Below are 27,769 nucleotides of genomic sequence, written 5' to 3'. Positions count from 1 at the left end.
CCCAATGTGAGTGTGTCATCTTTTTCCTGCTGGACTCTGACCGATATAACAGATGGGAATTACTGTCCCTAATGTCCAAACCTGCCTGCACATGTATGCCTCCCTGCACCCCTCCTCATCCTGGTACAGGGCAGCAGGGTGCTAGGTGTCATTTACCATCTGGACAGAGCCTACCAGTTGGGCTGAGGGCACCTGTCCTTTCAGTGCCTTTCTCTTCAGTGAGAGGCTTGGGGAGCAGGGACCATAGGCTGGCCTGAGCCAGCACACAGATGATGCCATGAGGGAACACAGCTGTGTCCTGGGCAAGGGGCCACTCAAAGAAGCAGGTGTCATTATAGGTGCCAGATGAGAGAGCCTGCAAAGGGACAAGGGGGAAAGAGTTTGTGTGATGAGATGGGACAGTCCCTGGAGGGCCTTGGACAGCACAGCCAGCTGCCGTGCCATACCTTCCACCATCGCGGTTACAACTGAGCCCCTGATTCAACGCTGTGGTGGCGCAGCTGTCCCCATCGGGGAGGGAAGGCAGCCCATCTCTGTTAGTTCCATTTGTCTCACCAGGCTGGGCTTGTTCCCTCCCTCCCACCTTTTTTTTTTTTTTTTTTGAGTTGGAGTTTCGCTGTTGTCACTCAGTCTGGTGTAAAACGGCACGATCTCGGCTCACTGCAACCTCCGCCTCTCAGGTTCAGGCGATTCTCCTGCCTCAGCCTCTTGAGTAGCTGGGATTACAGGCATGCACCACCATGCCCGGCTAATTTTGTATTTTTAGTAGAGACGGGGTTTCACCAGGCTAGTCTTGAACTCCTGACCTTGGGTGATCCTCCCACCTTGGCACCCCAAAGTGCTAGGATCACAGACATAAGCCACCGTGCCTGGCCTGTTTTTTGTTTTTTTTTTTGTTTTTGGTCACAAAGGCTGAATATACATTTCTGAGTACAGCATCACTGTGGAGAAATGCTCCACACAGACACACATGGGTCAGAAGGAACTGGCTGCCCCTAAGGACGGCAGGGCCAAGGGAGTCAAGGGGGAACAGTCTCCACTCTCCCTAAGTATCCCACCCTGTCCTCAAGGCCTGAAGATCCTCCATCATCACACCAGTGGCTTGTATACTAGAAACCAGCCCAGAATCAAAGGCCTTTCCAATCCATCCAGTACCTATCATGGGGCTTAGGCTGTGGAGTCTGATGGCCCCAGCTTCAAATCCTGACTCCACCACTTAGGACCTGTGTCTACCTAGGTATCTTGATAACCCTCAGTTTCCCCAAGTGTAAAACGGAGATAGCAGTGGCCCCTCCCCTGGAGGTTGTTGTGAGGAGTGAATGGTATCATATCTATAGGTCCAAAGAGAAGCCTGGTGTCCAGCACATAGCTGACCCACAACAAGGGGCAGCTATTAACACTTTAGCTGCCTCTCCCCAATCCCAAAGGAGGCAAGCCTGCCCTCTGCACACACTGCAATCCCCACCTCTGTTCCTTTTTATCTTCTGTTATTTCCCAGCCTCCCTGACTGTGCTGGGGTCTTGCCAATGCCCCCAGGGGACTTCTTGTCCCCAGGAGTGCCCCAGGGTAGAGCACCAGAGGTCCTGCCATAAATGTCTGTCTGCGTGTTCTTGAGTGCAGATGAGTAAGATGCAGAGCTGCTAGGGAAGGCAGTGCCACCAGCAGGCACTGAGCCACCACGAGGCCCAGTTTTGTCTTCCTGGCTTCAGGATGCATCATCCTGACCCCCCTGCTGACTAGACCCAGGCCCTCCCACAGCTGGGAGTGGTCCCCACCCCACTCCTTCCTTCCCAAAACAAGTTCCATGGAGCTCCTTTTCCTTTCCTGTTTTCTCATCAGCCGGAAAGACCTGGGAAATGTCCTGTGGTACATTCTAGGCTTGTTCTAACAGGCCCAGGCACACAGAAAGTGGGAGGCAATGAGAGGCTCCCAAATTCCCCCTATCCCTTCTGGGGAGGCAAGACAGAGTCAGTGGGGGCCTTTGAAAGCCAATCTTTGAACTATAAATTGTGCTTGGGCTTACAAGGACTTTGGAGCTTGTCAACAAGGTCTGGGCCCTAACAGCCGAAGGACTGCCCCTGACTGACTGCTCCAAGGAGAACAGACATTTGTCACTTCCCTAAGCCCAGTGAGTCTCAGGGAAGGCAGATCCCAGCATCTCCACCTGGGATCTCCCTGGCTGGCCTTTGTAGGATGAGGGCCGCTCCACGGGGCCTCTGACATTCCTGCTTGGGGTAGGTGGTGGAGTTGAATTCACATTACAAAGGAAGGAGATTAAGGGTGCAATGAAGGGGCAGAGACTCAGAAAAGGAGATTCAGGGGCCTGGTGGTCCCTGAAGAGGAGGGAGGGACTCTGTGAGGTGGCCTTGGGCCCTGGGAAGGCCCCCCGCAGCATGTTTCTGGGCAGGGCCCTCAAGCTTTGATTACTCTTGCCCACCACAGGGCTTTCTCTATAAATGTTCTGAGAGAGCAGCTCCAGCTGACTCCAGTGTGCCCTTCCAACGCTCTGATGCCCAGGCTCCAATTTGCTTTTGCCCTAGTTCTCTGCCCGGTTTCTTGTTCTGAGCTAGGTCAGGCTAACTTTCCAAAGTCTCCCTCCTACAGATAAGTGACTTCATCGATGCTGGGCCTGGGTCCATCTGGTGCAGGGCAGGAGCCAGGGACAAGAGGGCCCTGTGGTGCTTCTTCAGGACTGTCTTGGGGGCCCAGCACCCGCCAGTGGATGAGGTAGATGCCACCATCTGGCTTTGGGGTCGGTGGCTCTGTAGGCAGAGTGGCATGGCCCTGGTGCAGCCTTGGCCCAAAATGGACTGCCACTATGATGCAGACTGCCAGCAGAACAAAGACAGCGACGATGACGGTGACCACAGGCAGCCCATCACCTCGAGGTTGTTCCCAGGTGCCACTTAGCACCTCCGGAAGCTGCCTCTGGGGCTCCTGCTCTGATGAACTGTTCACAGCTGGAGAAGGCCAGGAGTAGTGGCCAGCCTGGGAGGAGAGTGGCAGAGAGAGAGGGTGACATGGATGTATACACACAGAAAAAGACCAAAATAGAAAGAGACAAACACCCAAAGGAAACTGAGGCGGGGGTTGAGGGCGGGAGGGACCAGAGACAAAGACAGAAAGACAAAAAGTCAGAGTAAAGACCTGGAGAGAGGCAGAGAATATAGAGGTAAACCACATGGCAGCAGAGACGATCAAAGAAAAAGGCAGAAAAGGCAGAGGGGGATACAGAAAGGGAGAAAGAAAGAGGAAAGGGGAAAGAAAAAGGCACATAAAAACAGACAGAAATAAAGATACAGACAGAGACAGAGAAAAAAGAAACAGATGCAGGGAGACAAAGACATTCAGACAGGGACAAAGAGAGTGCTGGCTTCATCACAGTCCAGCGTATACAGTTTGGCCCCCCAAGTTTCCTCCCACTGTCCCCTTTTCCCAGGTCTCCAGCAAAATTCCTAAATAGATCCTGTGCCCTGGGTCGGGAGTCTTGGCACGCTATGGGCTGCTGTCTCCACATCCTAGGCAGTGGGCAGAGAGCACCTGTTTCTTAAAGTCCTGGGGAAAGGGGGTCCTTGTCCAGCATTTTAGGCTCCCCTTACTCCCCACTCACACAGAAGACAAACAGGTGGTGCCCTGGCGGCGGGAGAGGTAGAGGTAGAGGTAGAGGAGACATGAATTTAGAAGGCAGGGGGATGCCTCATTCCATAACTGTACCCCCGCCACCCTGCCGAGGTCTCAGCATCAGGTTCTGGGGTCCTGGAGGAGAGGGGGTGCCCAGTGTGGACTCCTGGCTCTGCCCAGGATGGATTGAGGAGACCCTGTGCCAGTCTTCCTCTGTCAAAGTCCCAGTGTTCTTCTACCAAAAGCTGGGGGTCATGATCCGTACCCCTGTCTGACTCCACCCTGCTTGGTATTAGATGGGAGTGGTGGCACTGTAGTGAAGGTAGCAAACGGCAAAACTGTAAACCCTAGAGCTGAGGTCCTCACAGGCCCAAGAAACTTTTCCTCCCTAGCTTCCCCTTCCCAGATGGGCCACCCTGGAGCAAACCTTAGCAGGTGGAGCCCCTCTCTCTAACCCCGCACTCTCAGCATGGCCCTCCCCATGGGTAGGCCAGGAAAGGCTTCCCAGGACAAATCCATGTCCTTTAGCCCCTCAGTCCCCCTGTCCATACTATCCCATCTCCCACACACATCCCTTTGCCTGTGGAAAGGCACACCCCCCTCCCTACCTTGCAAGTATCTCTGGGTCCCAGGCCACAAAGTTCCCAGTGCAGGGGATGGGGAAGCAGCTCTAGATGTGCAGAGGAAAAGGGGAAGCTGAGGCTGGTGACAGACAGGGGGACCCTGCAGGGAGTCAGCCCAGCCTGGCAGGAAGGGGTGAGCAGAGTCTACCTGGTGCATTGTCCGGGCCGGCACAGGGCTCCCTTGGGACTGGCAGCCAGCTGGGTAAAGGAGGGCTGGCCACCCTAACTCAGCCCCTACCCGGAGCTGCCACGTCTGCGGGGCCCATGGGCACACACCCTGTGCACACACTCTCACCGCTCTCCTGTGCTTGCACTTCCTTCCGGGAACATCTGGGCTACCCTGGGCTCTGCCCTTAACTCTGATAGTACCTTAATCTTCCTCCTTGGCACCTCCCTTCATGCCCCCTGCCAGCTTCAGGAGCGTGGGTGTGCCTGCCCACCCCTCTTCCACCAGATCTCAGAAGCCTGGCCAGAGCCCCAACCCAACCTGCCCCCCACCAAGTCATGCTGGCTCCTCGCCTCAACTGATTTCCTGGAGTTATTGTCCTTTGATCTTTTCTTTCTAAATGCAATATTTCTTTTTTTTTTTTTTGAGATGGAGTGTCGCTGTGTTGCCCAGGCTGGAGTGCAGTGGCGTGATCTGGGCTCACTGCAACCTCTGCCTCCCGGGTTCAAGCAATTCTCCACCTCAGCCTCCTGAGTAGCTGGGATTACAGGCACCCACCACCATGACCAGCTAATTTTTGTATTTTTAGTAGAGACGGGGTTTCACCGTGTTGGTCAGGATGGTTTCGGACCCCTGACCTCGTGATCCACCCGCCTCGGCCTCCCAAAGTGCTGGGATTACAGGAGTGAGCCACCATGCTCAGCCTCTAAATACAATATTTCAAACACAATCGAAACTGCAGATACATTCTCTCTTTAATAAATACATAATAAGTTTCTAAATCTCCAAGGCTCAACCACCAGCTCTGTCTTCTCTCAATAGTTTGTCACATTTATTTTTAAAATATTAATATTACGATGAAAACAGAAGCCCTCACTTCCTGACCTCTCCCGTCCTTCTCACCACAGGGATAAACATCTCATAGAATTTGATGTTTATTGGCCGGGTGTGGTGGCCCACGCCTGTAATCCCAGCACTTTGGGAGGCCAAGGCAGGAGGATCATTTGAGGCTAGGAGTTCAAGACCAGTCTTGGCAACACAGTGAGACCTTATCTCAACCAAAAATTTAAAAATTAGCTGGATGTGATGGTGTATACCCATAGTCCCAGCTACTTGGGAGGCTGAGGTGGGAGGATCACTGAGCACAGGAGGTCAAAGACCATGAGCCATGTTCGTGTCACTACACTCCAGCCTGTGCAACAGGGGGAGACCCCATCTCAAAAAGATAATAATAATAGAATTTGATGTTTATTATTCTCACACAAGGCATTGTTTTCCCTTTTATCTTTTGGTTTTTATAAATATGAATTCTATATTTCTTTGTGTTTGCCTGAATGCAACTTCATTTGAGAGTATGTATGTATTTTAATGTGTCCAAGTCGCAAAAACTGCCCACCAATCTCACCTCTCTCTAGAGACAGATTTTTTTAGCCCCGGCTAACTCTGTGGGACCAGCCATCCCTCATTCTGTCCATTGCTGTGCACTCACCATCCTCCCTTCCAGTCCGGAGAGCCAGAGACACCCTGGGAACTCCCCTTCACTGGAGTCTTGATCCAGGATGAAGCAGAATGTAGCATCCTGGTTCCTTGTCTCTCAGCCGAGCTGCCCACATCCTGACATCCAGGGCCCCCACTCAGACCTCCAAGTTCACTTGAGCCCAGATCCCTGGGCTGCTGACCTGATCTGCAAAGTGAGTGGGACCTATTGCTGGCTGACCTTGAAGCCCCTGGCTGACCCCCTCCCAACGGGATCAAAGGCTCTGCTCATCCTCTGCTTCCCACCTTGGTCCATTTAGACTTCAGCCAGAGAGAATCTGGACTCTGCCACGGGTCCCGAACTTTGGCCACTGCTACTCACCTCCTGCCTCCTCAACACACATGTGCCATTGCTCTGGTAGGTACCTCCACTGGGGCTCCTGTCCCTGTGTCCAAAAGCCCAATTTTTCATCCTTCTGATGACTACTTCTTCCCTTTCCCTCCCTCATTAATCCTGGATCTATCTCCTAAAGGGCTTCTGAGAGGATAATACGGTGGAACTTCTGGGACCAGACTACAGCCCCAGCCTTCTGTGTCACTTCTCTACCACTGCTATGAGCTGCCCGCCCATTCCTGCCGTCTAAACCTTAAACATCTGTTATAGCTTAGGTCAAGTGTGGCCTCCTCTAGGGACGAATTTTTCAGCCCTGTACTTGAGTAACTTGCTTTCTTTTCCTTAAGCCATACAGCATAGTGTTTCTTACCCGCTCCTAACATTTGTCACACTTTGTCTTATGTAACAGGTGTGTGGGGGCTCATTTTTCCAGGAACCATGTCTCTTTTTTTTTTTTTGAGACTGAGTCTTGTTCTGTCACCCAGGCTGGGGCGCAGTGGTGAAATCTCAGCTCATTGCAACCTCCACCTCCTTTCCGTCTCTCCGGGGGAGGGTGGAAGTGGCTTTGCTGGCCAGAGGAAGGCAAAGAGCAACCCTTCTTTCACTCTGTCGCTACCAAAGGCAGGCAGGCTGAGGAGTCTGCAGAGGGAGCTGAAGGACAGGGGCCTGTGGGAACACCCTGAGCAGGCCAGAGTGGGGTTGCCATGATAGACTCAGGGCAGGTCTGAGAGGCGGCTGACTTTTGAGGTCATCAGAAACTCTGGGCTAGAGTTGGGTGAGTAAGGAGCAAAGGCTGCTTTCTTCTACCACACCCCACTTCTAGCCTTGTAAAAAGCTATAGGTCTATAAGGAGTGTGGGGTTTCTTTTTAGGGTAATGGAAATGTTATAAAATTGATTTTATTTGGGGTGGGTGAACAACTCTGAGGCAGCCGGGCACGGTGGCTCACGCCTGTAATCCCAGCACTTCGGGAGGCCGAGGTGGGCAGATCACGAGGTCAGGAGATCGAGACCATGCTGGTAAACACGGTGAATCCCCATCTCTACTAAAAATACAAAAAACTAGCCGGGCGTGATGGCGGGCGCCTGGGGTCCCAGCTACTCTGGAGGCTGAGGCAGGAGAATGGCGTGAACCCGGGAGGCGGAGCTTGCAGTGAGCTGAGATCATGCCACTGCACTCCAGCCTGGGCAACAGAGTGAGACTCTGCCTCAAAACAAACAAACAAACAAACAAACAAACAAACCACTGAGGCTGGTGTGGTGACTTAGGCCTGTAATCCCAGCACTTTGGGAGGCCGAGGTGGGTGGATCACCTGAGGTCAGGAGTTCGAGACCAGCCTGGCCAACATGGTGAAACCCTGTCTCTACTAAAAACACAAAAATTAGCCAGGCTTGGTGGCGTGTCTGTAATCCCAGCTACCCAGGAAGCTGAGGCAGGAGAATAGCTTGAACCCAGGAGGCGGAGGTTGCAGTGAGCCGAGATTTTGCAGCTGCACTCCAGCCTGGGCAACAGAGGGAGACTGTCTCAAAAAAAAAAAGCCACTGAATTGTGCACTTCAAATGAGGACGGGTGAGAGGGTGAAGAAGGCATCCACATGGTGGGGAAGGAATGGGAGCAGAAATGGGAGCTTGGTTACTGAAAGGGGAGTCATCCAATAAGTAAGTATTTAAGGATCATGGGAGTCAGAGAAGGGCCTTAGAGATGCTACTCCCTAGCACCAACGAGCACACTGACAACTCAGACCTCGGTTTCTTTCCTTTGAAAAAATTTGTTTTTTTGAGACAGAGTCTCACTCTGTGGCCCAGGCTGGAGTGCAGTGGCATGATCTCGGCTCACTGCAGCCTCAACCACCCAGGCTCAAGTGATCCTCCCACCTCAGCCTCCTGAGAAGCTGGGACTACAGGCACACACCACCACACCCCGGTAATTAAAAAATTTTTTTTGCACAGATGATATCTCACTATGTTGCCCAGGCTGGTCTCAAACTCCTGAGCTAAAGCGATCCTCATGCCTAGGTCTCCCAAATTGTTGGGATTGCAGGCATGAGCCACTGTGCCCGGCCCTCAGTTTCTAAATACCATTTGCACCAAAAGGAATGAAGGCCCCTTAAAGAAACAGCTGATTCCAGTGCTGGGGCAGGTGAAGCACAGGATGTGCCTGGAAGCCAGATGCGGTGGCTCACTCCTGTAATCTCAGCACTTTGGGAGACCGAGGTGGGTGGATCACTTGAGGCCAGGAGTTTGAGACCAGCCTGGACAACATGGCGAAACCCCGTCACTACTAAAAATACAAAAATTAGCCAAGCTTGGTGGTGTGTGTCTGTAATCCAAGCTACGCAAGAGGCTGAGGCGGGAGAATAATTGAACCCAGGAGGAGGAGAATGCAGTGAGCCGAAATTGTGCCATTGCACTCCCCCTGGGCAACAAGACTGAAACTCTGCCTCAAAAAAAAAAAAAAAAAGCCTGGAACATCTTATTATGCCAGAAAGTAAGGAAGTGCTCAAAAACTGGAGACATGTCAAAAGGACACAGAAGCCAGCTTATAGGGGCTAACAGTGGCCAAAATGGAGACAATTTGAGCATCAGAACAATAAATGATTGTATTCCAACCTAGTGAATAAAACAGAAATACATGAGTTTATATACAGATACAGAAAATATCTCCTCATAACATCTCTATTAATTATAAAGGATAAAAGTATAACTTTAGAGTGGAGAAAACTGTCTGTGGTGGGCTAACTTGTGGCCCCAAAAAAGATATGTCCATGTCTTAATCCCCCGAACATGTGAATGTTACATTATTTGGAAAAAGAGTCTTTGCAGGCTGGGTGTGGTGGCTCACGCCTGTAATCCCAGCACTTTGGGAGGCCGAGACGGGCAGATCACCTGAGGCCAGGAGTTCAAGACCAGCCTGGCCAACATGGTGAAACCCCGTCTCTACAAAAATACAAAAATTAGCTGGGCATGATGGTGGGTGCCTGTAATCCCAGCTACTCAGGAGGCTGAGTCAGGAGAATCACTTGAACCCAGGAGGTGGAGGCTGTAGTGAGCTGAGAGGCAGGAGAATTTCTTGAGCCTGAGAGGTGGAGGTTGCAGTGAGCTGAGATCACGTCACAGCACTCCAGCCTGGGTGACAGAACGAGACTCCATCACAGAAAAAAAAAAAAATGAGGCAGGCATTGTGGCTCATGCCTGTAACCCCAGCAATTCAGGAGGCTGAGGCAGGAGGGTCACTTGAATCCAGGAGTTCAAGGCTTCAGTGAGGTGAGATTGTGCCATTGCACTCCAGTCTGGGTGACAGAGCCAGATCCTTCTCTCTTTTTTTTTCTCTTTTGAGTCAGAGTCTGGCTCTGTCTTCCAGGCTGGAGTGCAGTGACACAATCTTGGCTCACTGCAACCTCTGCCTCCCAGGTTCAAGCCATCCTCCCCATTCCTGCCTCCTGAGTGCTGGGACTATAGGCATGTACCACCAAACCTAGCTAATTTTTTTATTTTTAGCAGAGACAAGGTTTTGCCATGTTGCCCAGGCTGGTCTCAAACTCCTGAGCTCAAGCAGTCCTCCCTCCTTGGCCTCCCAAAGCACTGGATTACAGGCGTGAGCCATCACACCCAGCCCTGAGAACCTGTCTCTCAAAAAAAAAGGAAAAAATAATGCATTATTTGATAGGATGCAAAGAGAGAGACTCAACGTTGCTTCTTCGACGTCACTGCCAAGATAGATAACCTAAATATTTTTTAATTAATTAATTAATTGATTAATTTTTTGAGACAGGGTCTTGCTCTGTCGCCCAGGCTGGAGTGCAGTGGCATGATCTTGGCTCACTGCAAGCTCCGTCTCCTGGGTTCATGCCATTCTCCTGCCTCAGCCTCCCAAGTAGCTGGGACTACAGGCACCCGCCACCACGCCCGGCTAATTTTTTGTATTTTTAGTAGAGATGGGATTTCATCGTGTTAGCCAAGATGGTCTTGATCTCCTGACCTCGTGATCCGCCCACCTCGGCCTCCCAAAATGCTGGGATTACAGGTGTGAGACACTGCGCCCAGCCTAGATAACCTAAATCTTACGAGGAAACATCAGAGAAACCGAAATTGGGAGAACTTCTATAAAATAACTGTACTGTAACCTTCAAAAGTGTTTAGGTCATGAAAATCAAGGAAAGGCTGAGCTATTCCGGATTGAAGGAGACTGAAGAGACTTTCAATGAGTAATTCTGGGCAGGATCCTTTTGCTATAAAGGACATTATTGAAACAACTGTCAAAATTTGAATAGGATCTGAAGATTAGACGGTATTAATATATTTATGTTAATTTCCTAATTTTGATAGCTGTATTGTGATTATGTAGGAGACTGTCCCTTGTAGGAAATACACACTAAACTATTCGGGGTGATGGGGCATCCTGTTGACAATTTACTCTGAACCACAGTCCAGGGAAAAAAGTTCTGTGTAATGTACTTCCAACTTTTCTTGTGACTGCTTCAAAATAAAATATTAAGAAAATGAAGAAAAAAGGGCTAGGCATGGTGGCTCACGCCTGTAATCCCAGCACTTTGGGAGGCTGAGGTGGGTGGATCACAAGGTCAGGAGTTCGAGACCAGCCTGGCCAACATGGTGAAACCCTGTCTCTACTAAAAATACAAAAATTAGGCAGGCGTGGTGGCGTGAGCCTGCAGTCCCAGCTACACTGGAGATTGAGGCATGAGAATGGCTTGAACCCGGGAGGTGGAGGCTGCAGTGAGCAGAGATCTTGCACTGCATTCCAGTATAGGCAACAGTGAGAGACTCTGCCTCAAAAAAAAAAAAAAAAAAGGAAAGAAAAAAGGATACCATTCATTTAAATGATTGTATATGTATATGCATATGTATATGCGTATTGTCAAAGACTGGAAGGCAAATAGACTGGAAGGAAATTAATAACAATAATGTAATTAATATTAAGGAGGTAGGATTGTTTCTGACATTCCTCTGCTTTCGAATCTTTTTTTTTTTTTTAATTTCAGTGATGGAGTCTCACTCTGATCATAGCTCACTGTAGCCTTGAACTCTTGGGCTCAAGAGGTCCTCTCGCCTTAGCCTCCTGAGTAGCTAGGACTACAGGCATGCACCACCATGACTGGCTAATTAAATTTTTTTTTTTTTTTGTAGGGACAGGGTCTTGCTGTGTTGCTTAGTCTGGTCTCAAACTCCTGGCCTCAAGAAATCCTCCTGCCTCAACCTCTCAAAGTGCTGGATTGTAGGCATGAGCCATTGCGCAGCCCTGACCTTAAATCTTTTGAGTTTAGTTCAGTAAATATGTGCTGAGGACCTGCTATGTGGCAGGCATTGTGCCAGGTCCTAGGAATATTGAAAAAAGTCACAATGCTGGCTTGCAGTCTGCAAGAGAGAGAATCCTGGGATAAGGATGAGTGCTGCTGGATGCTGAGGACAGGGGACACCTCACCCCAGTGAGGGTGCAGAGGGAGCAGTGCTTCAAATAGGGACTCTTGCTTTTCTATTAAGAATAATGATACCAGGCTTGGTAACACATGCCCGAAGTCCCAGCTACTTGTGAGGCCGAGGCAGGAGGATCACTTGAACCCAGGAGTTTGAGTCCAGACTGAGCAATATAGCAAGACCCCATCTCTCTCTCTCTCTCTTTTTTTTTAAGACGGAGTCTCGCTTTGTTGCCCAGGCTGGAGTGCAGTGGTACGATCTCAGCTCACTGAAAGCTTCACCTCCTGGGTTCACTCCATTCTCCCACCTCAGCCTCCCCAGTAGCTGAGACTACAGGCGCCTGCCACCAACCCTGGCTAATTTTTTGTATTTTTAGTAGAGACGGGGTTTCACCATGTTAGCCAGGATGGTCTCGATCTCCTGACCTCCCAAAGTGCTGGGATTACAGGCATGAGCCACTGCACCCGGCCAAGACCCCATCTCTTAAAAAAAAAAAAAAAAGTAAAAAAGGAATAATAATCATGCGTATAGGGCCTCTCTGAAAGATATGGGGAGTCCTATCTGCATTGGGATCCCTGAGGAGGGAGAGGAATGTGGAGAATTCAGAGTCCAGGGAGCATGGGCGGCTGGTGGGCTGGGCTTCCAGGCTGAATCTTGGGAAGGGAGAACCTGGTCTGAAACAGTACTGGGCAGGATTGGTGTTAGATTCCAGGAAAACCCCCAGGCAGTCTGTGGTGGAACCTGATGGACCCCTCAGAAGGGAAGAGAATGGGGATGGGGCCAGGTTGCCATGGTTGGTCATTGTACATAGGCACTAGAGGCCATGCTGGGTGGGCACAGTCACTGCTGCAGCCTCACATCCTCATCTGGACATGGCTGAGCAGGGCCCCTGGAGCTGGTCCCAATGTGTTTCCTTCTATTCTTTTGACAGGAAGCTCCTGGAGAGCCAGTCCCCACCCCCATCCCGCCCCAGCACTCCCTCTCTCTTCTCCACTATGGACAGAGCCTCCACTGAGCTGCTGCCTGCCCGCCACATACCCAGCTGACGTGGGCACCGCAGGAGCCATGCAGCTGTGCTGGGTGATCCTGGGCTTCCTCCTGTTCCAAGGTAAGAGGTGCCTGCCGCTTTCCCACAGCAATTCCTCTCCGCAGCTGGCCATTCTAGGCATCGGTCTCTTTCTCAGGAGACACAAGCTTTCTATCCAGGAGCTGTGCCCAGGGGAAATTCCAGATCCTTTCCAGGAAGGGGATCAGTTGGATTGGGGGGTCCTGATTACCAGGCAGGGGTAAAATGGAGCTACGGTTAAACCCTCTTGTGGGAAATTGTCCTGGGGGAGCTGGGCTCCCCATAGAGGCTGGCCTCCTGAATCGTGGGAAGGAGCTGTGTTAGTGCAAGACCCAGGCCCAGAGCTCCTTCTAGGATGTGCTCAGGCTACTCATGACCCTCACCCTCTGATCTTGGGGCAGGGCTGACGACGGCCACTCTATCAACTGTTCTAACACAAATCCTCTGCACCTTGGGCTTCACAGGGGATCTGTTCTCTCCTTTCACATGAGGAGTAGCAACCTAGGAATTCCTAATGTTGATTTTAAAGTTAAATCACAGCAAGAGGGACTCAGGTTAGACACAAAGAACTATTCACCAAGGAGGATATGCATAACATTCTCACATTCAGGGGGCTAGAGGAGATGACCTCCAGAGGAGGCTACTTGGAAATGGCACCTCTCTCACAGGCTCTGCAAGCCAATGAGTTGTGAAGCCGCTCATGGGGTCCTCTCATCAGGGAGCAGTTGCTGGGAATCATGATGAGTCCAGGGCATTCTGACTCACAGGGCAGCAACTTCCCTTTGACCATCCCTGCTCTGCCCCTGCCTCACCCTCTACAAGTCCTCTGTGCTCAAAGCAGCAGAAAGAGTGTGCAAGAGGGCTTGGATGGGGAGGGGTGGTGGCCTCCTGTCGGTGGTGGGTAAGAGGGCCTGAGTACCAGAACACTGCCTCCCGGAGAGGTCAGGCATTTCTCTAAAAGCCCACGGGCTGGAGGACAAGACCCTGATTGTCCCCATCCCCTCCTACCCCCTCCATGACAGAGTCACAGGTCTGGGGCTGGGGGACGAGGCTGTTGTGGAAACTGCAGGTGAAGCTCATGAGGTGGCATTTTCACAGGCCTAGACTTTTCCCAGCCTCCCTACCCACTGTTTTCTCCCAGGCAAGTGCCAGTGCTCTCAAATGCCCTGTGTCAGCTGTACCGTTGCTATCACCCGCCCTGAGTTTCCTAACCCTTCATCCTGAAGTGTGCAGAGCACTTCCTGGCTCCTTCATCTTGGTGGGCTGAGGAATCCTGAGCACATTCAGGCCCATAAAGGGACTTGACTATGGATACCCAGAGGCAGTGCAGGCTTGAGACTTGGAGGATTTGAGAAAACGGGGCAAAAGCAAAAGTGTCTGGCCTTCATTGAGCATATCAGGCACTGCGTTAAGTGCTTCATATGCATTTTCCTTCCCTCACAACAACTTGCGAGGTACTAATACCACTTGCATTTTACTTAGTTATTGTTGAGACAGGGTCGCTCCATTGCCCAGGCCAGAGTTGCAGTGGCATGATCATGGCTCACTGCAGCCTTGACCTCCCGGGCTCAAGCAATCCTCCTGCCTTAGCCTCCTGTGTAGCTGGGGGCTACAGGCACGCACCACCACACCCAGCTAATTTTTGCATTTTTTTGTAGAGACAAGGTTTTACCACGTTGCCCAGGCTGGTCACTTGCACTTCAAAGTAAAGAAAACTGAGGCCTAGGTCAGACAGCGACAAAGCCAGGATTTGAACTCAGGCTTGCCAGGCTCGATTAAAATCCACTATTTTGACTACTAAACTATGCTTTTGAGGAAAAAATGGGGAGGGGTGTGTGTGGAGATAGACTAGAAGGGGATAAAGCAGACAGGATTAGAGAGGGGAGACCTGGGAAATCAAAAATTCCTGTGGCTAGAGCTCTTTGGGAATCTGCAGGCCCAGTGGTCAGAGACACCCTCGGCTATAGACACAGATGCTCCCTAAGTCCCTCCCCTACTCACAGACGAATCTTTGTTGGTGACAAAAAGTTTGGGTAGTGGGAGGGGCAAGAGGCAAAGAAAGAGCAGGGTCTTGAAGCTTGTGACTTTGGAACTCCTCCCAAGCCACTGAATAATTTTCTTTCTAGATAAACGCAGGAGGGCATTTTCCTGTGCCTTCCCACCAAAAACTAAGTTATAACCTTACAGCATTTACATAGTACATTAGGCCGGGCGCGGTGGCTCACGCCTGTAATCCCAGCATTTGGGATGCTGAGGCGGATGGATCACCTGAGGTCAGGAGTTTGAGACCAGCCTGGCCAACATGGTGAAACCCCATCTCTACTAAAAACACAAAAATTAGCCGGGCATGGTGGCAGGTGCCTGTAATCCCAGCTACTCAGGAGGCTGAGACAGGAGAATCGCTTGAGCCCAGGAGGCGGAGGCTGCAGTGAGCTGAGATCGCGCCACTGCACTCCAGCCTGGGTGACCAAGAGGGAAACTCTGTCTCAAAAAAAAAAAAAATACATTAGATATGCTGGATTAGTAACTGATACACGTTTTCAGGACATGCCTTGGGTTAAAAGGATTCTCCCAGGGTCCTCCCCAGCTAGAAAGGGTTTTCTCTAGCCTGGGCTTCCTATAAATTTTAACTCCCCTCTTGACCATCCCCCTCTCCCCAACAAGGGAATGGGGCTCTCAGAAATGGTGATCTCGAAAAACATGGCCCAGGGTTTGGTAATTTTACACTTGGAAGCAATTAATTCTACACTGTCCAGATGATAGCCCCATGGAGGAAGGCAGCGGCTTAAGGAAAATAAGCAGAGCAGCAGGCTGCCACAGGCTGGGGTGGGCCCCTGGCACCCGGCCGCCTCTGTCCACCCAGGCCTGGGCTGAATGCTCCCCTGATGCTGAGAGGCCAAGGGAGCAGCAGAGCCAGGCCAGGGGCTGTAGTCCCCACTCAAGCAGAGGGACGGGAACCCAGCTGGGCGGTTCCACTTCCCCACGTTGTTTTCCTTTCACATTGTTCACAGGTTTCAAGAATGATTTCATTGTGGAAAATGAGCAAATACAACCTGACCTTTCAGGTTCCACATACACAGCGGGACACACACAAGGGCACACGAGCATGCACACACATTTGCATAGAGCCCCGCAGACACACATGTACATACAAAAAAGCCAATGAGGGCTTCTGACTGGGGACTGTTGGTGACTGACCCCTCTCTGGGTTTGGTCAATAACAACCATTTCCTATGTATCCTCTGCCTGCGAGAGTGAATGGGTTGCTCATGCTAGAGCTTCCGTGCCTCCTATATATACCTCAGAACTTACTTTCTGCACAGGCCCCTACCTGTAGCCAAGATACAAGCCCTAATCCCCATCCCCATCTCACTCACCTTCCCATCTCTCAGCCCCTTCCCTGGGGGCAGGACCAGGGTGACAGTAGCTTAAGGTAAACATTAACCTAGAGACATGGAGTCCTGGGCCCTTCCTTGTCTAGGTGTGGCAGGTCATTGATCTTCTGTCCTTAGAAATGTCACTAGTTTAAAATAACCTTCTCCTGACTCTGCATCAGGTTGGTAAAATGCCCACATCAGATTGAAGAGACAGGGAAGGACTTTGGGACTCTGAGCCTTGAGGTGGTGGTGTTGTTGCTACTGAGTCAGTCTCAGGGGAAGCCAGCACTGTGAGCCACAGACCACATCCTGTAGCCCTCTGCCTAGTGTGTCTGCATTCCAGCATGGTAGGCTTAGAAAGCCAAAACGGTTTTTTCTGTTTTCTTTTCTCTTTTTTTTTTTTGAGACGGAGTCTCACTTTGTTGCCCTGGCTGGAGTGCAATGGCATGATCTCAGCTCACTGCAACCTCCACCTCCCGGGTTCAAGCAATTCTCATGCCTCAGCCTCCCAAGCAGCTGGGATTACAGGCGTGCGCCATCAGGCCTGCTAATTTTTGTATTTTTAGTAATTTTTGTATTTAGTAGTAAATTTTGTATTTTAGTAGTAATTTTGTATTTTTAGTAGTATTTTAGTATTTTTGTATTTTTGTATATTTAGTAGTAAATACAAAATTTAGTAGTAAATTTAGTAGTAAATTTTGTATTTTGGTAGAAAGGGTTTCACCATGTTGTCCGGGCTAGTCTTGAACTCCTGACCTCAAGTGATCTACCCACCTCAGCCTCCCTAAGTGCTGGGATTATAGGTGTGAACCACCACACCTGGCCAGTGTTTTCTTTTCTTTTTTCTTTTTCTTTCTTTTTTTTTTTTTTTTTTTTTTTTGTTGAGATAGGGTCTCCGTCTGTTGCCCAGGCTGGAGTGTAGTGGTGCAATCATAGCTCACTGCAGCCAGCCTCAACCTTCTTGGCTCAGGCAGTCCTCTCACCTCAGCCTCCTGAGTAGCTAGGACTCCAGGTGTGCACTACTGTGCCTGGAGAATTAAAAAAACAAAACAAAACAAAACTCTTTTTTAGAGACAGGGTTTTGCTATGTTGCCCAAGCTGGCCCAGAAGATATTCTAAGGGTTCCTCTCTAGGCTCTGTGCTGGGCAGGGGACTTACCAAACTATGTGTTTTGCTCTCTCTTGCAGGCCACAACTCCCAGCCCGCAACGACCCAGACCTCTAGCTCTCAGGGTAAGACCAAACACATGGGTCTATTCCAGCGTGTAGGCCTAGGAGCTTAGGAAGGGTGAAAGGAGCTCTGTGCCAATTTAGCCTTAACCTCAGGGGGCTGGGGCTGCGGCTGGAGTGGGAGCTCTCAGGACTCACCAAGGCTGAGCTCACCTAAGGATTTTTTTTCAGCCTAGCTGAATCTAATGTGCCCTGAAAGAAAAAAGAGGTGAATGGTTGGGAAGGAGGGGTTGGGGATGGGGTAGGGAGAAAGACACACAGATCTAGGGAAGAAGAGAGGGAGATGGAACAGTAGGAGGCCGTGCACCCCTCAGCCTCAGACGTTCTGTTTCAGGAGGACTTGGCAGTCTAAGTCTGACCACAGAGCCAGTTTCTTCCAACCCAGGTGAGTGAGTGCGGTTGCTGAGGTCCCTGCTCCTGCCCCACACCCATTCATTCAGTCCTGCTTGGAGCCCAGGGGTTCTTGGATGGGCGAGGGAGTGTGGTGTCACTAAACCTACCCCACCTCCCACTCCCTATCTGCCTCTGTCCTTGCAGGATACATCCCTTCCTCAGAGGCTAACAGCCCAAGCCATCTGTCCAACACAGGTACCCCAGGTACTGTGTCATTCAGACTACAAATGCCGTCCAGGGAGGGCCCAGTGAGGACCCCGACACAGTTTCTGCTCTAAAAGAGAATATAGACTGGGGCGAGGGGGAACAGACAAGGAAACAGACCCTCACATTGATGATGACGTGCAGGGTGAGAAGGGCTGCGGTGGGCACAAGCAGAAGTGTGGGAGCCCGGGCACATGTCAGTCACTTCGCACTTGGGGGCCAGGGATGACTCCCAGAAGCAGCTTCTGAAGCCGAGCTGAGAAGGGGTCAGCTGAGCATGTGGAGGCTGTGGGGTGGAGAGTAGTGGGGCTTATTCCAGGCAGAGGGAACTGCCCAGAGGTGAACAAGAGAATGGCCCCTTCCAGAACTGAAAGCAGGAAAGAAGAGGAAGATTTTGGACTGAAGAGCCCACCCGGTGCACACACCGGCCAAGGCCCTGAGCAGGCCCATGTGTGCTTCCTCATTCACAGCAGCTCCAAAGAAGGCCGCGCAGGCCCCCATGGCAGCCAGTAAACCCGTGACGCCGAGGGCAGGCACCGTGGACGGGCTCTCCCTGACCTGGTTGGGCCTAACTTGGGCCAAGCCACAGATGTACACATCAGGACTTGTTGAGTGCCCAGGGCGGGGGGCAGCGGTGAAAAACACCGGGTTCCATCTGGATGGGTTCCTTCTGCCCTCTTCAGGAGGCCACAGGGGTCAGGACCCACATCAGTGGCACCCTGGTTCAGGAAAGAAAGAGGCTTGGTGGGGCGTGGAGACGGGAACTTGGGCCTGGTCACAATGAAGGTAAAAGGAGCTTAGACTTGAGACTGAGAAAGGCATACCCAGAGAGGAGAGGGAGGGGAAGGATACCCCAAAATGAAGGAAAAGGAAGGCAGAAAAGGCTGAGAAAGGGCTAGAGTCCTCTCAGGCAGGGAAGACTGGTCTTTGCTTAGCAGCGAGGGAGAAGAGCTGCTGGGGGATGCCCCCATCTTGGTCATGCTGTTTCATGGTGCAGGCGCAGGTGTCCCCAGCAGTGGAAGAGACGGAGGCACAAGCAGAGGTATGTCCTGCTGCACTCAACCTGAAGAGAAGTTGGCAGATGTCTGTGACCCTTTCTCTCATCTTATCCCTTGGCTCTCAGATTTTTTATTCTCCCAGACTTATTTGGGAAGGGGGAGTGAGGAGAGATAAGTGGAACAGCAATTGGGCCTGAAGTACAATGGGTTGAAGAGGGAAGACACAGGTGACATAGCACCTTTTTTGTTGTTGAGAAGGAGTCTTATTCTGTCGTCTAGGCTGGAGTGCAGTGGTGCGATCCCAGCTCTCTGCAACCTCCTCCTCCTGAGTAGCTGGGATTACAGGCACGCGCCACAAGGCCCAGCTAGTTTTTGTTTTTTGTTTTGCGACGGAGTCTCGCTCTGTTGCCTATGCTGGAGTGCAGTGGCACAATCTTGGCTCACGGCAACCCCTGCCTCCCAGGTTCAAGGGATTCTCCTGCCTCAGCCACCTAAGTAGCTGGGACTACAGGCACGCGCCACCATGCCTGGCTAATTTTTGTATTTTTAGTAGAGATGGGATTTCACCATATTGGTCAGGCTGGTCTTGAACTCCTGACCTCGTGATCTGCCCACCTCGGCCTCCCAAAGTGCTGGGATTACAGGCGTGAGCCGCCGTGCCCGGTCTTTTTTTTTTTTTTTTTTTTTAGGAGAGATGGGGTTTCCCCACGTTGGCCAGGCTGGTCTCAAACTCCTGACTTCAAGTGATCCACCCATCTTGGCCTCCCAAAGTACTGGGATTACAGGCATGAGCCACCGCACCAAGCCAACATAGCAGTTTTTAAGAGGGCCGGAAATCTGTGCCCCTTAACAGGCAGCCTGGCTTGTTGGAGCCTTGCCTGAGCAGAAACATTCCTCCCAGCTCAACCCTGGCGCAACACAGACGGCTCTATTTTGCCCAGTCTGACCTCCTAGCTCTGCAGCATAAATTCCGGTCCTTCCCTAGGGGGAAGCGGGAGGGAAGCTAGCTCTAGCTTCCCTGTGTCAGTCCCCTTCGCTGATGCCCCTGACTCCACTCCATTTTAGACACATTTCAAACTGTTCCCCCCAATTCAACCACCATGAGCCTGAGCATGAGGGAAGATGTGACCATCCTGCCCAGCCCCACGTCAGAGACTGTGCTCACTGTGGCTGCATTTGGTGAGAGCGGGAGGAGAAGGTGGGACATAGGAGGGAACCCCACCCCTGGAATTGACTTGGATTGGACTCTAGGTCTGGAAACGCAAGTTCAAATCTCACCCATTTGTTCCAGGAGGTTCTGGCTGATGAGGAAGACCCCTGTGGGAGGGGGGCCCCTGCCCCCCCAGTCAGCTCTTCTTGGCTGTGCTGGGTTCCATGTTTTCATGCAGGGATGGAGTTGGGCTGGAGAGCCCACTCTGGCTAGGGGGCAGCAGGCTGAGAGCTCACCTGTTCAGCAGAGAAGTGGAACTCACTTTGCTCCTGGAGCCTGTCTACACAGTACTTATCTGGGAAGGGATAAGTACTTATCTGGGAAGGGATAAACAACTCTTGTTGGCCCCTTTGTCCCCCCAGCTGGCCCCCTTCACCCCATTCTTTTCTCTGTTCAGGTGTTATCAGCTTCATTGTCATCCTGGTGGTTGTGGTGATCGTCCTAGTCGGTGTGGTCAGCCTGAGGTTCAAGTGTCGGAAGAGCAAGGAGTCTGAAGGTGTGTGCCCTGCCCTCGGGGACCCTTTTCCCCTCTGCTGGCAGACCCAGGGCTAGAGCCCCAGCTCACACCAGCCTGCATCTGCCACTCCACGAGCCAGAGGGTCCCCAAGTGGGCTTTGAGAGGAAGGCTGGACTTCTGAGTTACAGCATGTGAGCCCCAACCTATGCCTTTGGCTTTTTACAGATCCTCAGAAACCTGGGAGTTCAGGGCTGTCTGAAAGGTAAGACCGTCAGAAAAATCTTCTAACACCCAGACCCCAACTCCCAGAGGGAACCAACACTTCCTGCCTTCCACACCCACACACCCACACACCCACACACCACACACCCTCACACATCACACACACACACACACCTCAAACCCACCATACACCCTACAACTCGCTACACACACCCACACACCACACACCACACACATTACATACATCACACGTCACACACACCCCCCATGTTATACACACTTCCCACACACCTCAAACACACCACATACCACACACCCCGCTAGACACACATCTCACACACCACGCAACCCCCCCCACACAAACTCCCACACACCTCAAACACACCACACACCCCACACCCCACTACAGACACATACCCACACACCACACACACACACACCCCACTCATCAGACACACCACACACACCCCACACATCACACACCACACACACACCCCACACATACCTCAAACACACCACACACCCCACTACACACACACACTACACACCCCACCACCACACACATGCTCCATACTATACACACACCTACACACACACATCACAAACACACCCCACACACCACACATATCCCATACTATAAACACACCCCAACACACCTCAAACATACCACATGCCCCACATCCCACACTACACACACACCCACACATCTCATACACACCCCACATACCACACACCACACACACCTCATACTGTACACACCACCCTCACACACCTCAAACACGCCACACACTGCACCTCCCACACTACACACACATACCCACACACCACACATCCCCCACACATCACACACCACACACACCCCATACTATACACACCCCACACACACACCACAAACACACCACACTCCCCACACCCCACACTATACACACACCACACACACCCCACACATCACACACTATACACACAACCCATACTATACACATGCCCCACACCTCCCACACACCCACACACCACACACACCCCACACATCACACACCACACACACTCCATACTATACATACCTCCCCACACACATCACAAACACACCACACACTCCACACCCTACACTACACACACATACCCACCTACCACACACACCCCACAAACCACACACACCCCATACTATACACCCCTCCACACACACCTCAAATACACCACAGGCCTCACATCACACACACCACACCCCACACACATATCACACACCACACACACACCCCATACTATACACACACACACCACAAACCTACCACACACCCCACACCCCACACTGTACACATATACCCACACACCCCACACATCATACACACACCCCTACACACCACACACAACACATCCCACACCCCACACTACTCACACATACCCATACACTACACACACACCCCACGCACATCCACATACCACACACACCCCATACTATACACACACCCCCACATACACCACAAACACACAACATATCCCATACCTCACACTGCACACACACCCACACACCACATACACCCCATGCACCACACATACACCCTTTACTATACACACATCCCACACACATCATAAACACACAACATGCCCCATACCCCACACATCCACAGCACAAACACACACCCCACACCCTATACTACACACACACACCACATACACACATCCTATACTACACACACACCCCACACCCTATACCCTACACACCCACCCACACCCTATACCCTACACACCCACCCACACCATACCCACCCTCATACCCATACTATACATACCCACCCTCCCCACACACATACCCCACACACCCACCCAAACCACACACACACCACAAACACACCACGCATACCCACATCACACACCCCACACCCCATACCCAACATACCCACCCAAACAACATACATACACCACACACCCACACACAACACACGTCCCCCCATACCATACACACACACACCACACACACACCACACCACACACACACACCCCATACCCTATACTACACACACACCACACACCTCATACTATACACACTCACACCACACACCCACCCACCCAAACCACACACACATCACACGCAGACATCCTGTACCTCATACTACACACATACCTCATACTACACACACACCACACACCCACCCAAACCACACACACACCACAAACCCACACACCACATAAAAAACACACATGTACCCCATATTATACATACACACAACATATACACCTTACACCACACACACCACACATACACACTCCCCCACACATCACATACTTGACACATAACACTCCCATACCATATACACACACCCCACACACGCCATACCACACACACACCCCATACCACACACACCCCACACCACATACACACACACCACACATGCATTACACCACACACACACACACACACAACACCTCACACCATATACCCCATACCACACATATACACCCCTCACACCACACACACATACCACACACATACAATCCTGACAGGCTTCTCTGAGTCCAGGGCTGGGGTGGGCAGGACAGGGACAGACCTGAAAGGGAACAATCAAATGACAGGAGATGGACTGAAACTCTTCAACCCCAGGGCTAAGCCTCTATAACCCCATCATGAAAAGTGTAGGAATTCAGATTCTAATATAAAAAGACATTCTCTCTAAGCTTAGGAACCACTTATTGAATACCTATTATGTGCCAAACACAATGGTATATATTTTATAATATTATCTCAAATCTTTATACAATTATTCAAGGTATATATTACTTTTTTTTTTTTTTTTTTTTTGACATGGAGTCTTGCTCTGTTGCCTGGGCTGGAGTGCAGTGGTATGATCTCAGCTCACTGCAACCTCCACCTCCCAGGTTCAAGTGATTCTCCTGCCTCAGCCTCCTGAGTAGCTGGGACTACAGGCATGAGCCACCACACCCGACTAATTTTTGTATTTTTAGTAGAGACAGGGTTTCACCATGTTGGCCAGGCTGGTCTTGAACTCCTGACCTTGTGACCCACCCACCTCAGCCTCCCAAAGTGCTGGGATTACAGGCATGAGCCACCACGCCCAGACTTTTTTTTTTAAGGGACAGGCTTGCTCTGTTGCCCAGGCTGGAGTGCAATGATGCCAGCAGGGCTCAAATGATCTTCCCACCTCAGCCTGTCAAGTAGCTGGGACTACAGGCATGTGCCACCATGCACAGCTAATTTTTAATTTTTTAATAGATATGAGATGTCACTATGTTGGCCAGGCTAGTCTCAAACTCCTGGTCTCAAGTGATCCTTCTGCCTCAGCCTCCCAAAATGCTGGGATTATAGGTGTAAGCCAAGACATTACTTCATCATACATTTTAAAAATTGAGGCTTTAGGCTGGGCGCGGTGGCTCATGCCTGTAATCTCAGCACTTTGGGAGGCCAAGGTGGGCGGATCACGAGGTCAGGCGTTCAAGACCAGCCTGGTCAAAATGGTGAAACCCAGTCTCTACTAAAAATACAAAAATTAGCTGGGCGCGGTGGCAGGCGCCTATAATCCCAGCTACTCGGGAAGCTGAGGCAGGAGAATTGCTTGAACCCAGAGGCGGAGGTTGCAGTGAGCTGAGATGGTGCCACTGCACTCCAGCCTGGGTGACAGAGCAAGACTCCGTCGCAAGGGAAAAAAAAAAAAAAAAAAAAATTGAGGCTTTGGCGGATGCAATGGCTCACATCTGTAATCTCAGTACTTTGGGAGACTGAGGCAGGTAGATTGTGTGAACTCAGGAGGTCAAGGCTGCAGTGAGCTGTGATCGTGCCACAGCACTCCAGTCTGGGTGACAGAGCAAGACCCTGTCTCAATAAAAACTAAAAAAAGAAAATTGAGGCTTTAATAGAGGTTGTAACTTGGTAAAGATCAAATAAGTAGTAGGTAGTAAAACCAAAATTTAAATGCAAGTCTTGGCCAGGTGCAGTGGCTCGCACCTGTAATCCCAGCACTTTGGGAGGCCAAGATGGCTGGATCATTTGAGGTCAGGAGTTCAAGACCAGCCTGGCCAACATGGTAAAATCCTGTCTCTACTAAAAAATACAAAAATTAGCCAGGCATGGTGGCACGTGCTTGTAATCCCAGCTACTCAGGAGGCTGAGGCAGGAGAATCGCTTGAACCCGCGAGGTGGAGGTTGCAGTGAGCTGAGATCGCGCCATTGCACTCCAGCCTGGGCGACAGAGCGAGACTCCATCTCTAAATAAATAAATAAATGCAGTCTTTTGGTCTTCAAAGCACATTCTCATTTCATTATGATCCACCACCAAAATATAGATTTTTTGAGAAAAATGTCTAAGACTCAACAACCTCACAGTTCCTTGACTCCCCATTGCCCTGCCCTCCTCCTCTCTTTAACCCAGACCCCCTTCCTCCCCCAGCTGCTCCACAGCCAATGGAGAGAAAGACAGCATCACCCTTATCTCCATGAAGAACATCAATATGAATAATGGCAAACAAAGTCTCTCAGCAGAGAAGGTACATTTTTCTGTTTCCTGCCTTCCTTCCCCAAATTCACCTTTCCCCTCCTCCTCCTACTTTCAGGCCAGAAAGGAGATACTTTCAAAGACCCTGGCTCTTCTCCCCTCTTCTGTACCCCGCCAATCCTAAAAAGTTCACCCTTCCCCATTATGCATTTATTTTGCAGGTTCTTTAAAAGCAACTTTGGGTCCCTGTGAGTCCAAGGATGATGCAGCTGCCCTGTGACTACAAGGAGGAAGAGATGGAATTAGTAGAGGCAATGAACCACATGTAAATTATTTTATTGTTTCATGTCTGCTCCTAGATCTAAAGGACACTAGCATTGCCCCAGATCTGGGAGCAAGCTACCAATAGGGGAGACTCTTTTCTATATGGACAGCTGCTGTGGAAATACTGCCTGCTTCTCCCACCTCCTCAGAGCCACAGGAAAGAGGAGGTGACAGAGCGAGAGCAAGGAAAGTGACGAGGTGGATTGATACTTTCTACTTTGCATTAAAATTATTGTCTAGCCTGCAGTCTAATTACTTTTAAGGTCTATGCTCCCATGCACATTTCTTAATAGAATGTTCTAGCAGCTTTTGGGCCTTCTTTCCTAGACCAGACATACATGCAGGTTTCTGCCCCTATGGGCAGCTCTCTGAGAAACTTGGATGGTCGATAGAAGGGACTTTGTGTCAGGTTTTATCAGGTTCACCTGGGTTTTGTTGTTGTAGCTTTTGTTTTTTTTTCTTGAGATGGAGTCTCACTCTGTCTCCCAGGCTGGAGTGCAGTGGCGTGATCTTGGCTCACCACAACCTCTGCCTCCCGAGGGTTCAAGTGGTTCTCCTGGTTCAGCCTCCCAAGTAGCTGGAGCTACAGGCGCGTGCCATCATGCCTGGCTAATTTTTGTATTTTTTTAGTAGCGACGGGGTTTTACCATGTTGGTCATGCTGGTGTCAAACTCCTGACCTCAAGTGATCCACCCGCCTCGGCCTCCCAAACTGCTGGGATTACAGGTGTGATCCACCACACCCAGCCATTGTTTTTTTTTTCCCCCTTCTTCTTCTTCTTCTTTATACTAGCCTTGCTAAAGCAAAGCCTCAAAAAATTAGCTAAAAACTCAAAAACTCTCCACAGGAATCTTTAGTAAAAGGTGAAAGATTTATATGATCTGAAGAGAATCCAGAGTATCACCTGGTTTATTTTTATTAGTAGGGTTGAGGCGACTGACTAACCACTCCAATAGAGGAGAGAAACAAGGGGCTGTAAACAGTGACCAGTCGTCACCAAGAAAGAAGTTTTGACTAGGAAACGCCAGTGGGGAGAGGTGAATGAGATGAGGGCAAATGTCCTCTGCCTGCCCCTGGGTAGACATGCATCACTTTGGTCTTAGCTATGGGTTGAACACTGGGAAGGTTTGCGGTGAAGATAGGTCTGTGACTTCATCAACACAAACCTCACCCACTTTACCCCTACAACAGTTATCTTGTGTCCAAATATAGAATAAAATATTGTAGAAATACTGGAAAGTCATTTAAAGAGAAGGAGGAAAAGAAAGGAGGTCTCTGCTTTCTTAGTCTTAGTCATGTTTACCATGACACTAGTCTGGAAATGAATCTTGGGGAAAATCAAGGGAGGAGTCATCCATGTGTGTCTTTCAGGAGTATTTAATTTTATAAGTACCAGCTAATTAGCAATTTGGAACATAGGGAGAACACAGCTTACTCATTCTGAAAAAAACAATATGCTATTTTTTCCTGATTTGGACTTCCCAAGGCGATGAGAGAGACAGGCTAGAACAAAAAGTTTCATCCCCTCTGTCTCATTAAAACTATTAAAATGAGACTGTAGAAACCTAGTGAGCAGGGCGTAGTGGCACATGCCTGTAATCCCAGCACTCTGGGAGGCCAAGGTGGGAGGATCGCTTGAGGCAGGAGTTCAAGACAAGTGTATTAGACCATTTTCACACTGCTATAAAGAAATACTGGGTAATTATAAGGAAAGAGGTTTAGTCGACTCACAGTTCCGCATGGCTGGGGAGGCCTCAGGAAACTTACAATCATGATGGAAGGGGAAGCGGGCACCTTCTTCACAAGGCAACAGGAGAGAGAGTGAGCAAGATCAGGAAAAACTGCCTTATAAAACTATCAGATCTCGTGAGAACTCACTCACTACCATGAGAACAGCATGGAGGAAACCACTCCCATTATCCAGTCACCACCCACCTGATCCCTCCCTCGAAATTTGGGGGTTACGGGGATTACAATTCAAGATGAGATTTGGGTGGAGACACAGAGCCAAACCATATCAATCAGGCTGGGCAACATGGCAAGCCCTTGTCTGTACAAAAAAATACAAAAATTAGCAGGGTGTGGTGGCACATACCTGTGGTCCCAGCTACTCAAGAGGCTGAGGATCACTTGCTT

The 27,769-nt window shown here is 50.5% G+C and overlaps 2 protein-coding genes and 1 non-coding gene across 7 annotated transcripts; 1 reads left to right on the top strand and 2 right to left on the bottom strand.

Annotated features, from left to right (window-relative positions):
* Positions 1–1,810: 1,810 nt before the first annotated feature.
* SMIM33 (small integral membrane protein 33) lies at positions 1,811–4,519 on the bottom strand. Its single transcript, XM_054556626.1, has 2 exons — positions 4,393–4,519; positions 1,811–2,988 (listed from the first exon to the last, which is right to left on the bottom strand). Exons 1-2 carry the CDS (start codon positions 4,399–4,401, stop codon positions 2,599–2,601), a joined length of 399 nt encoding a protein of 132 aa, XP_054412601.1. The 5' UTR covers positions 4,402–4,519; the 3' UTR covers positions 1,811–2,598.
* Positions 4,520–12,372: 7,853 nt separating this feature from the next.
* Positions 12,373–26,516, top strand: ECSCR (endothelial cell surface expressed chemotaxis and apoptosis regulator). Of its 5 annotated transcripts, none has more exons than XM_063724294.1 (11): positions 12,373–12,504; positions 12,643–12,819; positions 17,342–17,386; positions 17,718–17,768; positions 17,921–17,980; positions 18,978–19,022; positions 20,044–20,229; positions 20,586–20,684; positions 20,871–20,907; positions 25,265–25,361; positions 25,531–26,374. In XM_063724294.1, the coding sequence occupies exons 1-11, from the start codon at positions 12,456–12,458 to the stop codon at positions 25,537–25,539; spliced, it is 855 nt and encodes a 284-aa protein (XP_063580364.1). In that variant the 5' UTR covers positions 12,373–12,455; the 3' UTR covers positions 25,540–26,374. The 5 variants fall into 5 exon arrangements, with proteins under 5 accessions (XP_063580364.1, XP_024103306.2, XP_054412600.1 ...); XM_024247534.3 differs by having other exon boundaries at positions 12,378–12,504; positions 20,044–20,157; positions 25,531–26,358; XM_024247538.3 differs by lacking the exon at positions 20,044–20,229 and having other exon boundaries at positions 25,531–26,377.
* On the bottom strand, positions 26,424–26,534 carry LOC112133686 (U5 spliceosomal RNA). Its single transcript, XR_002915302.1, has one exon. It is a non-coding gene; the product is annotated as a U5 spliceosomal RNA (small nuclear RNA).
* Between the last annotated feature and the right edge of the window lie 1,235 nt (positions 26,535–27,769).

Source organism: Pongo abelii, chromosome 4 (genome assembly GCF_028885655.2).
Source record: "Pongo abelii isolate AG06213 chromosome 4, NHGRI_mPonAbe1-v2.0_pri, whole genome shotgun sequence".
Classification (NCBI taxonomy): domain Eukaryota; kingdom Metazoa; phylum Chordata; class Mammalia; order Primates; family Hominidae; genus Pongo; species Pongo abelii.
The sequence above is the reverse complement of the archived record's forward strand: the minus strand, read 5'-3'. Positions and strand labels throughout refer to the sequence as shown.

Excerpts from the sequence above, each read along its gene's own strand:
- ECSCR (XM_063724294.1), top strand. The coding sequence starts at position 12,456 with ATGGACCCCTCAGAAGGGAAGAGAATGGGGATGGGGCCAGGTTGCCAT. Across the intron at positions 20,685-20,870 it reads GAAGAGCAAGGAGTCTGAAG|ATCCTCAGAAACCTGGGAGT; the intron begins GTGTGTGCCCTG and ends GGCTTTTTACAG. Across the intron at positions 20,908-25,264 it reads AGTTCAGGGCTGTCTGAAAG|CTGCTCCACAGCCAATGGAG; the intron begins GTAAGACCGTCA and ends TTCCTCCCCCAG.